This window comes from Pseudophryne corroboree, chromosome 5, assembly GCF_028390025.1.
Source record: "Pseudophryne corroboree isolate aPseCor3 chromosome 5, aPseCor3.hap2, whole genome shotgun sequence".
In the NCBI taxonomy this organism is placed as follows: domain Eukaryota; kingdom Metazoa; phylum Chordata; class Amphibia; order Anura; family Myobatrachidae; genus Pseudophryne; species Pseudophryne corroboree.
The window spans coordinates 111,685,553-111,699,742 of record NC_086448.1 but is presented as its reverse complement, the minus strand read 5'-3'; the positions used below and the strand labels follow the sequence as shown (position 1 = coordinate 111,699,742).

General features: G+C 39.1%; 1 protein-coding gene across 6 annotated transcripts in view; it reads right to left on the bottom strand.

Annotated features, from left to right (window-relative positions):
• MLLT10 (MLLT10 histone lysine methyltransferase DOT1L cofactor) overlaps positions 1-5,041 on the bottom strand; it is a 385,956-nt gene extending 380,915 nt beyond the window's left edge. For 2 of the 6 annotated variants that reach the window (XM_063921568.1, XM_063921569.1), the window contains exons 1-2: positions 4,937-5,041; positions 4,725-4,845 (exon numbers count right to left, since the gene is read on the bottom strand). In XM_063921568.1, the coding sequence (XP_063777638.1) occupies positions 4,725-4,796 (72 nt within the window). In that variant the 5' untranslated portion in view covers positions 4,797-4,845; positions 4,937-5,041. Of the gene's footprint in view, positions 1-1,557; positions 1,581-4,724; positions 4,846-4,936 lie in introns of those variants that run through there. The other 4 variants (XM_063921572.1, XM_063921573.1, XM_063921575.1 and 1 more) reach the window with 3 other exon arrangements.
• Between the last annotated feature and the right edge of the window lie 9,149 nt (positions 5,042-14,190).

The following is a 14,190-nucleotide window of genomic DNA, read 5'->3' as shown; positions in this document are numbered from 1 at the left end:
TATGGACGAGATCGTCCATATTGGCCTGCATGCACAGCCGACGGGGGACCAGCGATGAACGAGCGCGGGGCTGCGCATCGTTCATCGCTGGAGCCTCCACACGGAAAGATATGAACGAGTTCTCGTTCATTTATGAACGAAATCGTTCATATCTTTCAAACAAATCGGCCAGTGTGTAGGGCCTATAAGTGTGTAGGGCCCTTTAGCTGCCATGTTACAGGCTGTGTTTGAAAGATGACAGGAGCTGATTGGTTAGTGCTTTATTTCTCACCACTTTCCATGCTTTGATAAATACCCCCCTCGAGACACAATTATAGCAAAATATATATTAAAAAATATATATAAATCACATCTAAACTGTTCACTTCTAATTAAGTGAACTCTTTATTTTAAGAGATTTCTGTGGTACCTCCAGACTGGTTTCCTGCCTCCCGATGTCCTGATGTGCCAGTTAAGAACCATACACTCTTATATATGATTGATAACCCTTATGAGGTGCATTTATAAAATTGTTAATTTTGCTTGAAATATGTCTAAACTAAAGATGTAGGATGAGACGTATTATCGCTTGGAGAGTGATAACATTGAGAGAGATAAAGTATCAGCCAATCAGCTCCTATGGCAGTTAGGAGCTGATTGGCTGGTACTTTATCTCTGTCCATTTTATCCCTCTCCAAGTCTTAGTACATCTGCCCCTAAGTCACTTGTGCTCAAGTATGGCTAACCTGAAAACCTGGACTGTTAGTGCGCCTTGAAGACCGATGAAATCACTGCCATACACAGAAAAGTTGCAGGCTAAAGACAGGAAAAATTAGTACTGTATTATTGTAATGCTAGTAGATGTAGTCACCGCTCAAAGAGACAATTGTGCGACCATTCTTTTATGTGCCTGCACCTAATTTAAAGATAATTTGTTTCCTTTAAAGACGATCTAAAACGATGTTAATTGTTCCGTTATCAACAAAGAACACTCATAAATGTACCCACATCAGGTTTTGGGGTCTATTCATGAAGCAGTGAAGAGAGTGAGGAAAAGGACCAGTGGAGAAGTTGGCCATAGCAACCAATCAGCTTTGAAGGAAACCATTATCAAGTACTTTCTATAAAATGTAAGGAAGATGCTGATTGGTTGCCATGGGAAACTGCTCCACTGGTCTGTTTCTCCAATGTTTTCACTGCTTTATGAATAGACACCTTAATGATCTGAATTTGGCTTGGCCTCCACATTGGGTTTCCTGGGATCCTGCACATTTGCAGCCATGTGGTAAATAGGAAAGGCAAGACCACCCTCTTTCACAACATAGCAAACCTTTTTTTCATTTTTATTTTTTTATGCTCTTTGTTGTTATGTACAATCAGAACAGATATTCAAAATTAAATGCAGGTGACCAGGTAAAAAAACAAAACAATTAAGTAATTATTCCAGCTATGCACAAAATGTGTGACTACCTGACAACTAGATATTGCGGACACCTTTGCAAGTATTGCTGTACAGACTGAAAATTAAGTTTTTACTGGAACATCCTAAGTAAACAACAGTCCCCAAAAGTTACTTACCTCGTGTCTGGCATTCGGGTTATATGTCCCTAGTGATCCATTGTGCGCCCGCCGCTGCTTACCTCACTCAAGCATGTGGCCTGCGTGAAAGAAGACCGGGATTGTAGCAGGCATTGCTGTGCTCTACTCAATCCTATCAACCCTCTCTTTTTTTTTATTATTATTATTATTATGTGCCACAAGGGTTCCGTAGTGCCAAATAGGGGGAATACAACTAACCAAAACATACATGAGCCCAAACTAATGCAAACAAATGAACAGTTTTATTACAGTGGTATGCAGGGAAAATAGAGGCTAGGGACCTGCTTATACATTAGGCTTACAATCTATATGAGGAGGGGTGGTAAGCTAGAATAAAAAAATGAGTTGCCAGTATGCAGGAGTGAGGTGTGAGCGCACACAGGATGCAAGACCCCTCTTAAAGACACTTCTGGGACCATGATTTACTTAGGATACTCCACCCAAAGCCGATATTTTATTTTTGGGTGGAAGTATCCTTTAAGGAACAGGATGGGGAATATTTTGCAAGTCTACATAGGAGTCTCACAACTTTAAGGTGCTTTTTTTCCCATCATCATTTGTCATTTTTGAAAGATGGTTGTACAAATATACTGTGTAAAAACATTAATAATAAAAACATGGGCAAAAATGCAGAACATTTAAAAAAATTGCTGATCCAACCAGGAGACCGTTTTATTATTGTAAGCACGTATTATCTTGGGGTGGTCTTCAGTATGCCGGCTATTGGGATCCTGGCGCACAGTATATCGGCGCCGGCATACCGACACTTATTCTCCCTCGTGGGGGTCCACGACCCCCCTGGAGGGAGAATAAAATAGTGTGGCGCGCCACCGTGCCCGTAGCGTGGCGAGCGCAGCGAGCCCGCAAGGGGCTCATTTGCGCTCGCCACACTGTCGGTAAGCCGGCGGTCGGGCTCCCGGCGCCGGTATGCTGGTCGCTGGGAGCCCGACCGCCGGCAATCCGTAGTGAACCCATTATCTTGTCCTGATTATTGCTTCGTGATACAGATGTTATACTAAATACAGCTATACACTATACCAGTGGTTCTCAAACTCGGTCCTCAGGACCCCACACAGTGCATGTTTTGCAGGTAACCCAGCAAGTGCACAGGTGTATTAATTACTCACTGACACATTTTAAAAGGTCCACAGGTGGAGCTAATTATTTCACTTGTGATTCTGTGAGGAGACCTGCAAAACATGTACTGTGTGGGGTCCTGAGGACCGAGTTTGAGAACCTGTGATCTAGGGCATAGGTTCTCAAACTCGGTCCTCAGGACCCCACACAGTGCATGTTTTGCAGGTAACCCAGCAGGTGCGCAGGTGTATTAATTACTCACTGACACATTTTAAAAGGTCCACAGGTGGAGCTAATTATTTATTTGAGGAGACCTGCAAAACATGCACTGTGTGGGGTCCTGAGAACCGAGTTTGAGAACCCGTGCACTATACCATAGGTTCTCAAACTCGGTCCTCAGGACCCCACACGGTGCATGTTTTGCAGGTCTCCTCACAGAATCGCAAGTGAAATAATTAGCTGCACCTGTGGGCCTTTTAAAATGTGTCAGTGAGTAATTAATACACCTGTGCACCTGCTGGGTTACCTGCAAAACATGCACCGTGTGGGGTCCTGAGGACCGAGTTTGAGAACCTCTGCACTATACCATAGGTTCTCAAACTCGGTCCTCGGGGCCCCACATGGTGCATGTTTTGCAGGTCTCACAGAATCGCAAGTGAAATAATTAGCTCCACCTGTGGACCTTTTACAATGTGTCAGTGAGTAATTAATACACCTGTGCACCTGCTGGGTTACCTGCAAAACATGCACTGTGTGAGGACCGAGTTTGAGAACTTGTGCACTATACAATTATCTGCCATATGATCTGTGGTGGGAATGAAAACCTGGTAATGGATGAGAGCAACTGATAATCGACCATTTGCTACCAAACACTGGAAAATGGACAAAACATGTCGTTTATAGAAATTGGTTAAATCATGGACAGGTTTTGTCCATTTTACAGTGTTTGGTAGCAAATGGTCGATTGTCTGTTGCTCTCATCCATTTACAGGTTTTCATTCCAACCACAGATTATCTGCCAGATAATTGTGTAGTGCAGAGGTTCTCAAACTCGGTCCTCGGGGGCCCACACAGTGCATGTTTTGCAGGTCTCCTCACAGAATCGCAAGTGAAATAATTAGCTCCACCTGTGGACCTTTTAAAATGTGTCAGTGAGTAATTAATACACCTGTGCACCTGCTGGGTTACCTGCAAAACATGCACTGTGTGGGGTCCTGAGGACCGAGTTTGAGAACCTCTGGTGTAGTGTATGCCCAGCTCAGCACCACACATGCAAACTATTTGCAAACACTTGTTAGAAATGGCTCCCAAATGTAATCCAAAATGTCAAATCTCCATTAGTATGTGATATGAGCAGTGCTGTGTTACCAAAATCTACAGCTTCATTCATTTGTACCTAGTACAATTATTAGTACATGTATTGTTACTGTAGGCACAGATATTTTGGGACCCATTTATCAACAAGTTATACCACAAGCAACAAATGTTAAAACTCATTGCATATGATAAATGGTGCTCCAGTCAATCAGCTTCCAACTGTCATTTTTCAAACACATGACATGACACTTAGGAGCTGATGGGCTGGAGCACATACTTGCCTACCTGACCCTCTCCATGAGGGAGAAAATGCTCTGTTCCTGGACTTTCCTGGTAATGTATGATTGCCATCACCTGTGGTGAAACACCTTTCTTATCAATTAACTAGCTCACCACAGGTGATGGCAATCATACATTACCAGGAAAGTCCAGGAACAGAGCATTTTCTCCCTCATGGAGAGGGTCAGGTAGGCAAGTATGATACACACCCATCGCTGCGCGGCGATCCACTTTGTACCCGTACGACGCGCCTGCGCATTGCGGCGCATACGCATGCGCAGTTTAGACCTGATCGCCCGCTTTACAAAAACGCAGCCTAGCGATCAGGTCTGAATTAGGCCCATAGTTAGTTTGATGTCTGCATGGAATATAAAGTTCCCAATGTTGTTACCACACTGTAGGGCTTTAAATGGTAGATGCAGTGAAGGCTAATCCAAACATTATTTCCCATGTTTACCTACTTTTATACCTACCTTCTCATGCAAATGATAAGGTATTTTGATAGAATTCCAGTGTCCTTCCCTTGGTGTTTCTGGCAGGTCCATTGTTGAAAGAAGACTTCTCTGGGGCTTCCATATTTTCTCACCAGACACTCTGGCCAATATAAAATAGATGAATGTGTAAGCTGAATCCACATTAAAAGCCATAACATAGAATTGTATCAGCAAAATAAATATAATTATACCATTGGGGGTATTTATCTAAGCTTGAAGAGAGATACACTTGTGAAAGATAAAGTTCCAACCAATTAGCTCCCAACTGCCATTTTTCAAAACACAGCCTGTAAAATGTAAAGGTGGGTACACACTAATAGATATATCTGCAGATCAACTGATCTGCAGATATATCTATGGACGGATCAGGCAGTGTGCTGTGCATACACATTGCCCGATCCGTCGGGTACTGACGTCATGAACTGGGCGGGCGTGTATACACGCCCGCCCAATTCAGCTGTCAATCACCGCCGGCCGCCGCAGCATGTGTACGGGCGGTCGGCCGACTGCTCCGTACACACACAGCGACGCGCCAATATATCGGTAGATATATTGGCCGTCGGCTGTGCTGCACGGCCGACGCGATACGTCTGTGAACGACGGAGTTCACAGACGTATCGGCCGTATACACTGGCCAACGATACCTGCGATATATCAGCCGTTCAAGAGAACGGACGATATATCGACCAGTGTGTACGGGCCTTAAGTCAGAAGCTGATTGGCTAGTACTTTATCTCTAGCAATTGCATATCTCTCCGATCTTTAATAAATATGAGCATCTCTAACAGTATATTATTATTATTATTATTATTATTATTATTATTATTATTATTTGTAAGAATGGTTTCTCATGGGGTAGTTTGCAGGTTCAGAAATATTCTTTTTGGTATGCTTTTTAACATTTCATTTTTGTATAAATGTTAAATCTCATTTATTATTAATTTGCTGAATTTAATAGGTAGAAAAAATATATATATATACTCAAGGGTGTAGATGCATTAAGAGTAACTTGTCGGCCTATAGCAGTGGTGTACGTAGAGAGAGAGAGTTGCATGCTATGACAGAAACGTGTATTATAAAGAATAGTGCACTCCTGCTGTGAATTATAAGAAAATTAACAGTCACGTTTGTGTTACATGACCTATATAAATGCATTCTGCTTGTAGCCTTGTAATTTTATATGGGCATTATCCTCCTCTGTGACTACTAATATATTTAACATTAACTCCATTATACATAAGTTTATTCTTTCTTCTCCAGAATGCACATGTAATGCGTTCCAGAATGATTACTGTATTAAGGGTTAAGAAATCTCCCCTCCCCCTCGCTAGTGCCGCCCATTTCCAGGAGTAGTGATAGTAAAAGGAGTGAGGCAGCTGGCTTGCTCCGGATTACAGAGCTGGGAAGCAGAGACAGAGCTGCAGCCACTCATCATTAACCTCTTTGTTGCTGAATGGCAGCACATGAATCGGACTTTATGGAATTACAAAGCAAGCAATAAATAAACCGGTGGGGTGACATCTACAATGAATTCTACATTATAGATTTACAGGGCCAATAGCCAATAGAAATTGTACAAATTCATATGTGATTGAATATAGGGACACTGTAGTTGCAATGAGAACGCTGTGATGTCTGATGCAGAAGCATTGTAGCTGTTCCAGAGGTATACTGTAGTTTGTGAATCAATGGATTGGCAGCACATGAGAACCTCATGCTCGTCTATTACATTAAATATTACAATATGAAATGCCCTGTGTTGTTTTATTCCAAACTTGAATTGTGATACATTGTTTACATTCAAAAATACAGTGAAAATGTCAATGCAGTCTTTTTTTTTATCCATTTGTTAATTCTGCACATCAGTATGTTGTGTAAAATGAAACTATCCATTGCATCCAGCTTTGTGATCTTGTGTAATTGTGTATGCATTTTTCACATGATACATTGAGCTCATGGTCCAATGCCTCAAATTAGTTGAATTGGGGGGTTCTGTACCAAATAACATCAATTTAATGCAATGATCCTCGCTTCAAAGAGCTTGGCTCAACAGAAGTGTATGCATGAGGCCACAGATGTTGCGAATCCCAGAAAATGTCTTCACATTCAGCCAAGGAGCTAAAATAAGTGATATTTCACCCTTAACTTCCTTAAATTACACTGCCAGGCTTCCTCACCGCAGCTATTCAGCAATGGCCCTCTCTGCCGTTCTTTGTATTGTTTACTTATTGTAATTCTATTACCTAATGACATTCCACAGATAACAGGGGCTGTTTGCAATGGACAGTCTATTGTCTTTTCACTCTAGCAAGAGATAATAAATACCGTGGTGTGTGTCCAGCAAACAATTTTATCAGAGAGATTTGTGTGTGCCTCTATAGTGTATACATATTTCTGCATTGTACTTTGGAATTCTTCAATCTTGTGCCTGGATGAAAGAGCATACAATAGTATATTGCAGTACTGATGAGTAGCAGCTATTGATGGGTTTATTTACGCATTTGAAGACTGTAGATAAGGTTGACTTAACTGACTCTCCAGGTATTGCAGAACTATGTTTCCCAGCATGCCTTGATACTAGAACGTGAATTGTTGCAATTTGTAGTTTAATAAATACTGAGATGTTTCCTATTTCTGAGGTAATGTGGCAGTAACTGTATTCTATCTCGCATGAGTGATTACATTTCTGCATCTGTAATTAACCTGGATGAAGCCAAATGTGTGCTGAGGGGTCCACTTCCTTCATTAGTTACATTAGACTTTAAATGCTGCTGCTTAAAATCTTCGACACTGACCTCAAAAAGTTACAAAAACTGATGCGGAAAAGATTAATGCAGGGTCTAGACCCCAAAATACATGTATTTGTTAAACATCTGTGCCCATGTTATGCAGCTGGTCAATGTAAGTAGTCTGTGGTACATTTTTTTACAGTCTCTAGTGTGGAAGCATTCTATTTTATTTTGATTACTTATATTTTTTTTTTTATTTTGAGCTGTATTGACCAACGGTTCTGTTCACTCAATCTCCTAATACCCCCCCCCCCCCCCCCCCCGGAACAGTTGTTGAAATGCTGACATCATAGGTGTGCAAGAATATGATTGCAACAGTGACACATTGTATACACAGAAATGTTGCAGCCTTATAAAGGGAAGTTGTGCTGTCATAACAGCATGGCTTTAAATTCCTGACAGTAATTTCTGTAGTAATTTCAATAGTGGTCGATCTAGACATTGTCGACCTAGTTACTGTCGACTTTCAATCCGGATCCCGTAATTTCTACTCTATGAGGATGATTTGCGTGCCTGTACCTCCTTTAAGACTTTTGCCAATTTCTTGGTGTATTTAAATAAAAGTTATTTAATTGTCTTATATTTAGAAACCAGAGAACACTTATATATATATTACCTACTGTGTAAGTAGATAAAGTATAAAAACCTACTAGCCTGCCTTCTGCGAGGCGAGAACAATGTTATTATAAAAGTAAAAACTACTAGCATAGCATGATATACCTGTGTCTCAGTTACATCTCCTTGTCTACTTTATCAAGAAGTATAAAACATATTACATTTATAATGAAAATACAATTACATTAATTTGTGTACTAGAGCTATAAAAAAAATATTTGCACATTTATGTATTCACATTTTTTTTTTTTTTTAGCTATGGTGTCATTTTGCGATGATTATGTTGTAATCATTTTAATAATAAACAGCATGCATAATTGAATATATTATTTGCCATTCAGGGAAAGGGAATGGACAGTGTTATCTTGTGAACAGCTAACGCTGGCTCAACGTCACGCATAAGATCTCTCTCTCTCTCTCTCTCTCTCTCTCTCTCTCTCTCTCTCTCTCTCTCTCTCTGCCAAATAGCAAATTTTATAATCCTTATATGCACTTCCCAGTATTTAGACTATGTAATCCCAGGGAGATTATAAACTCAATGTTATGATTTAATAATTCAAGTTCACACTTTTAACAACATTTTTTCATTTCTTTGACATGTAGATAAACCAGTTCCAGGCTGATGCGGGAAGGGTTATTGTATAACTACACCCAATATTCATGTAGATCTCCAGAGTAAATTGGGTAATGCTATCCCTTGCTAGAAAAATTCAGTCAAGCCTCAATGCTCTAAATAATTCACCACATTCATTTTATTTCTAACGCATTGTAGGTAGCTGTTTGTGTATACAGACCATGTCATGGCGCATTTATTTAAAATCAACTACTTGGTTATTTTACTTATTTTGTTTTAACAAGTGTGTTTAACTGACCTGGACTTCCCAATTAATGTGATGCTATGGTGCAAAATTGGCAGCTCTCATTTTTTACACTTATCACAGAGTGGGGAGGGGGTAGCATGGATGCTCCTGATCAGGCCCAGTAATGAATTAAACCACTTGAGTTAAACTGCTAATAATACTGAAAATTGAAAAGGGCCTGTTTGCAGTATGCTGAAAATAGAATGTACTACAGCGGTGATTCCACTACTTAATGTGCAGATTCCAGTCTGATATTTAAGAGCTTGAAATATATATTAAAGTAGATAGATTAGATAGATAGATAGATAGATAGATAGATAGATAGATAGATAGATAGATAGATAGATAGAGCGAGCGAGCACATATTTGCACAATGGGGATTGGTATGGAGAATACAGTTCATAAGCTGTAGGTAGTATAAATTGTCAATTTTGATGATTATTATATTATTATTATTATTATGTATTTTCATTTTTTAATCAGTAGTATAAACCTGTTGTGTTATTTTCAGTATGAAGTAAATGAATGTTTTCTGTAGTAATGTCTTAAACAGTTGAAGGCTCCACCCTGAGAATATGTTGAGAATATCTGTGGCCGGATTCTCCTCAGTGAAGAATAGTGCTGAGGAAACCCCTATACAGTGTTATACAGAGGGGGCTCGCTCATGCTGTGCCTTTGGGAAAATCCTCCTATTGCCTAGGCCCTAATGTGCTTTTTTCCACTTGATGCACATGGAAAAAAATCTCTAGGAAAACAGTATAGATTTTTTTTTCCCACAGGCTGTGCCTTTCACATGGATGGGGATAACATTGTATCTTCTAGAGGAGTGTATCCAGCATGTTCCCCCATGCATATTATACAAATGTAAAAATGAGTCTAGGTACAGTGTGCAATACCGAAATTCCTGATACTCTTGCAACAGTGGTAAAGGGGTCTATTTACTAAAGAGTGGATTCTCAAAACCAATGATTTGTGCAGATTCCGCCTGCTATTCCTAAAAAGGACGATAACAGTAAATGCAAATTCAGGCTTGTTTAGCATTGAATAGTATTGCCTATTTAAATACAGCAGGCAAAATCTGCAAAGATCGAGAGTTTTGAAAATATACTGGTTGCTAACTTGACCTCATTATTTTATTATGTACGTTTCCTTTCATGTAATTCAACAATAAAATGTCCTATTCGGTTACGTGCGTAAAGAAAATAGCAACAACAAAAAGAATGAAACAAACAAATAAATAAATAAATATGACAGTTTCATAATATGCTTAAATTATAGATTGTACCATTCCCCGGCACTACGATCACGTCAAAAATAATTATCAGTATTGTAAGATTGTTTCGATTTATGTCAGTTGTCACTGACACACATGCTTCTTTCTGTAACAGTATCTGGTGCAAAGCCTTATATACCGACAATATTATCTGACGCTTTAATCATTCAGGTGACATCATTTGCTTGCGCCCCTCTCTCTGTGTTTATAGCCTATAAACCCAATTTACAAAACAGCCTCAGTGAAAACACGTCTCGGTCATTGTGCTTGTTTAAATAGGAGGAGGGGTGCTCCCTTTCCAGGACTTTGCTGTCCCAACTTCTACAAGTACTCGGGTTTTTAATGGAATATTGGCTTTGATCCAGCAAAATTATTTCTACACATGGCTTAACTGCAGAAGATAAATGGTATGACTCGTTCTGTATTAAAATGCTGTTAATATCCACAGCATTATGGTTTATATTCATGTAGAAAATACGCCACCTCGGTTTACAGCTAACGTTTTGCATGGTACTATTTTAACATTTACAGAACAGGGGGTAGATAGCTAGATTAGAAAGATAGATAGATAGATAGATAGATAGATAGATAGATAGATAGATAGATAGATAGATAGATAGATAGATAGATAGATAGATAGATAGATAGATAATTCAGTTATATTCCCTATTCCCTGTGATGGCACCTAACCCCTGGTTTTCTGTATACACTTTGTACTTGTCCTGTATTGTCTCAAACTGTAAGTGGTTTGCTCATGTGTTTATGTACTCTGTAATAGGCGCTGAGGATCCCTTGTGGCGCCATATAAATAAAATATAATAATAATCATAATAATAATATGTGCTATTCTTGATTTGTTTATTTGTATCTAAAATAAACTTCATCTGCATTGGATCCACGGAATTAAGCATGCTGTGATATTTATTTATTTATGTATGAATTTTATTATTTATTAACAGTTTCTTATATATTTTAATTTAAGAGGAAGTGCCAATGCACTTTGTCGACATGTTTTACATTATGTAAAGTAAAAATTAGGGGGGTCGGGGGATCCACAAATTTGCCTTTTATATTGTGGTGCTACGGTTTATCTTATAGGAAAGCAGTCAATGTGCGGCCGTTGTCCTGGCAGGACGTGGCTACTGTAATTCATCTTTATATATTCAGCAGATTCCAGCCAGTTCCCACTTGCAGAAAGATTTGTAGCCAAGAAAACACACACACACACACACACACACACACACACACACACACACACACACACACACACACACACAAGAAAATTGTACACACAAATTTGCTCTAATTAAAGACTCGTTTTTTGTTTTTGTTTTTAATTAAGATCCTGTATCTAGCGATATATCTTTTTTTTTTTTTTTTACACTTTACAGCTAGTCAAAGGGATGGCTAAACATTCATATTACCTATACATAATATTTCGCATTCTGGCTGCTAAAACGTTTTTGCGATCTAACAGATACTGGATTGTAGAACACTCTTGGACATCCTATATCTTCCCAGATGCTGTGGAACTACAAGTCCCAGTGGGATCTAGCTGGCAAATCTTACTGATTTTGTAGTTACACAATAGCCACAGGTTGCTTATTTCTGGTCTGAGGTTTTAAAAGTAGCTGGCAAAACTGTATTTCTACGTGTGCAAGTATTGCATTAACACACTAGGTAAATAATAATAATAATAATACAAATAATAACTATTTATTATTATTTATTTATTCCTTAATAAATGTCAAAATTATAACAGGTCTCCTCGTGTGCAGATTGTACATTCAATTAATTACCTAAAGACATTTTTGTGGAATTAGGTGATATTTAACCATGTTTTGTTGTGAAGCACAATGCGCCCCTACTAAATCCTACAATACAGACCCTGGAATATGTTAATTAATTGTATAGTGTTTCTGGAGGGAGAACCAGGGAGGGAGGGGGGTTAAGAATGCAAGTATATAAAAAAGCTAACCTGGATTTCACATTAACTCTTTTCACCGCATTGCCCTGTCCTCTGTTGTCAGGGAGTATGAGCAACATTCAAGGCCGAGCTCCTTTTTATACCTACAGTTGGGCCAGCAAACGTGCCCCAGTTTCATCCAGGGACATTCAATAGGCATCGGTTATTGTGAAATGAACGTAAAAGGAAGTGGGCACCCTAAGCACACAACCGCAAGCTCTTGCATACTATGCATCCTTAAAAATAACAATGGTACGCGGCTGCTGCTTTTGTTTTTCTCAGGGTAATCTGAACATTTGAAAAGTGGGGAATACCAACAATACTGTGTATGAAGCAAAGGATTTTCTACGTGGAAATAAAAAGGCACCTTTCCACAGAGCTGGGAGTGACACACACACACACACACACACACACACACACACACACACACACACACACACACACACACACACACACACGTTCACACATTTTGTCTGTGATTATGTATATATATATATATATATACATCTCCTACAAACAAAATTAGTGTATGTATATATCATTTATGTATGCATGTGTGTACATGTATGTGTTAGTAATATATTTACTAAGTAGTGGGGTTTTAAAACTCCCGATAGCTATCAGTTATGCGTGCCATATTTAAAGGGACAATAATTCGCATTAAAGATTATTGCTCAATTAAATCTGGCAGGCAAAAATCAGAAAAAAAATAATTAATTTTAAAAATCCACTGCTTAGTAAATGTACTATTTAGTGTCTATACACACACACACACACACACACACACACACACACACACACACACACACACACACACACACGTACACGTTTCATGTATATTAGTACAGTGTCACTGAAATAAATACAATGCTGTAACACTATTGTCTGTGCAAATGAGGTATGTACTGTATGGGGTGTAAAGGTGTTAGGAGAGATAATCAGTACACAATAATTAATTGCATTATCTCAAGCAGACAATAAAATAAGGAAAGGTAATTTCTCAGTAAACTTAGGAAAGCCTTTCCTGACTGGTGACATTACTCCCATTCTGCTTCACCATGCGTGTTCGTAAATCAATACCGACTAAACTATAAGCATACTCCGAAAAGCAGCCCCCCCAGTGTGTTCATTATTAGATGCATCTGATTTCAACATGTGCTTTCAAGTAACATTCTTAAATGACAATGTGTAACGTTAATACTGTAACAAAGTGTATCCGATCATTACAGTAGCTCCATGCGCGAGGTCTCTCGCCAATAAATGATACATATAAAATGGAAATGTTTATCTTGTCCCCTCAGCTGTGGTCCCAAGGAGCAGGAATACAAATTCACCATACCCTCTGTCTGTTTATATTTATTATGTGGAATGTTATACGAGTCGTTATGGTGTGCAGTGCAGTACTTTAATGGCTACTATACAGTATGTTAGCCTAATAATTGAAGCCTACGTAGAATGCTTATGTGATTGGCAAATTATAAAATATAAGTGATTAAAAGAAAACTTGCATAATCATGCCATTTACGTCTGATATGCAGAGCAATAAACGGGGCTTGTGAACTCGTGTAGATCAGAATCTTGCGAGAGGAGCCTATTTAAAGTGTTCTGTATTTTCCCCACCCCTTCCCATCCTCTTCTTTCTCTGCCTGAAAACAGCCAAGCACTGCTGGGAACAATGGCAGTGCCCCGAGGAGAAGTAGACTAGTACAAACTTGCTGCATTTCCTGGCTGTATAACCCAGCCCCCTATGCACAGACCTCCCTTCACTGTAAATCTACTCCCCAAATGATCTACTGCCATAAGTAACCTATGAATGTTACAGACTACATTCCTTTTTTATGAACATGTTTTAAAATCTGGTATTAGGATTCTCTTGCATGGTTCCAATGCTAGTGCTTTTCTGAAATACTGTAGTTTGTCATTCTATTGCCTGTAAATTACA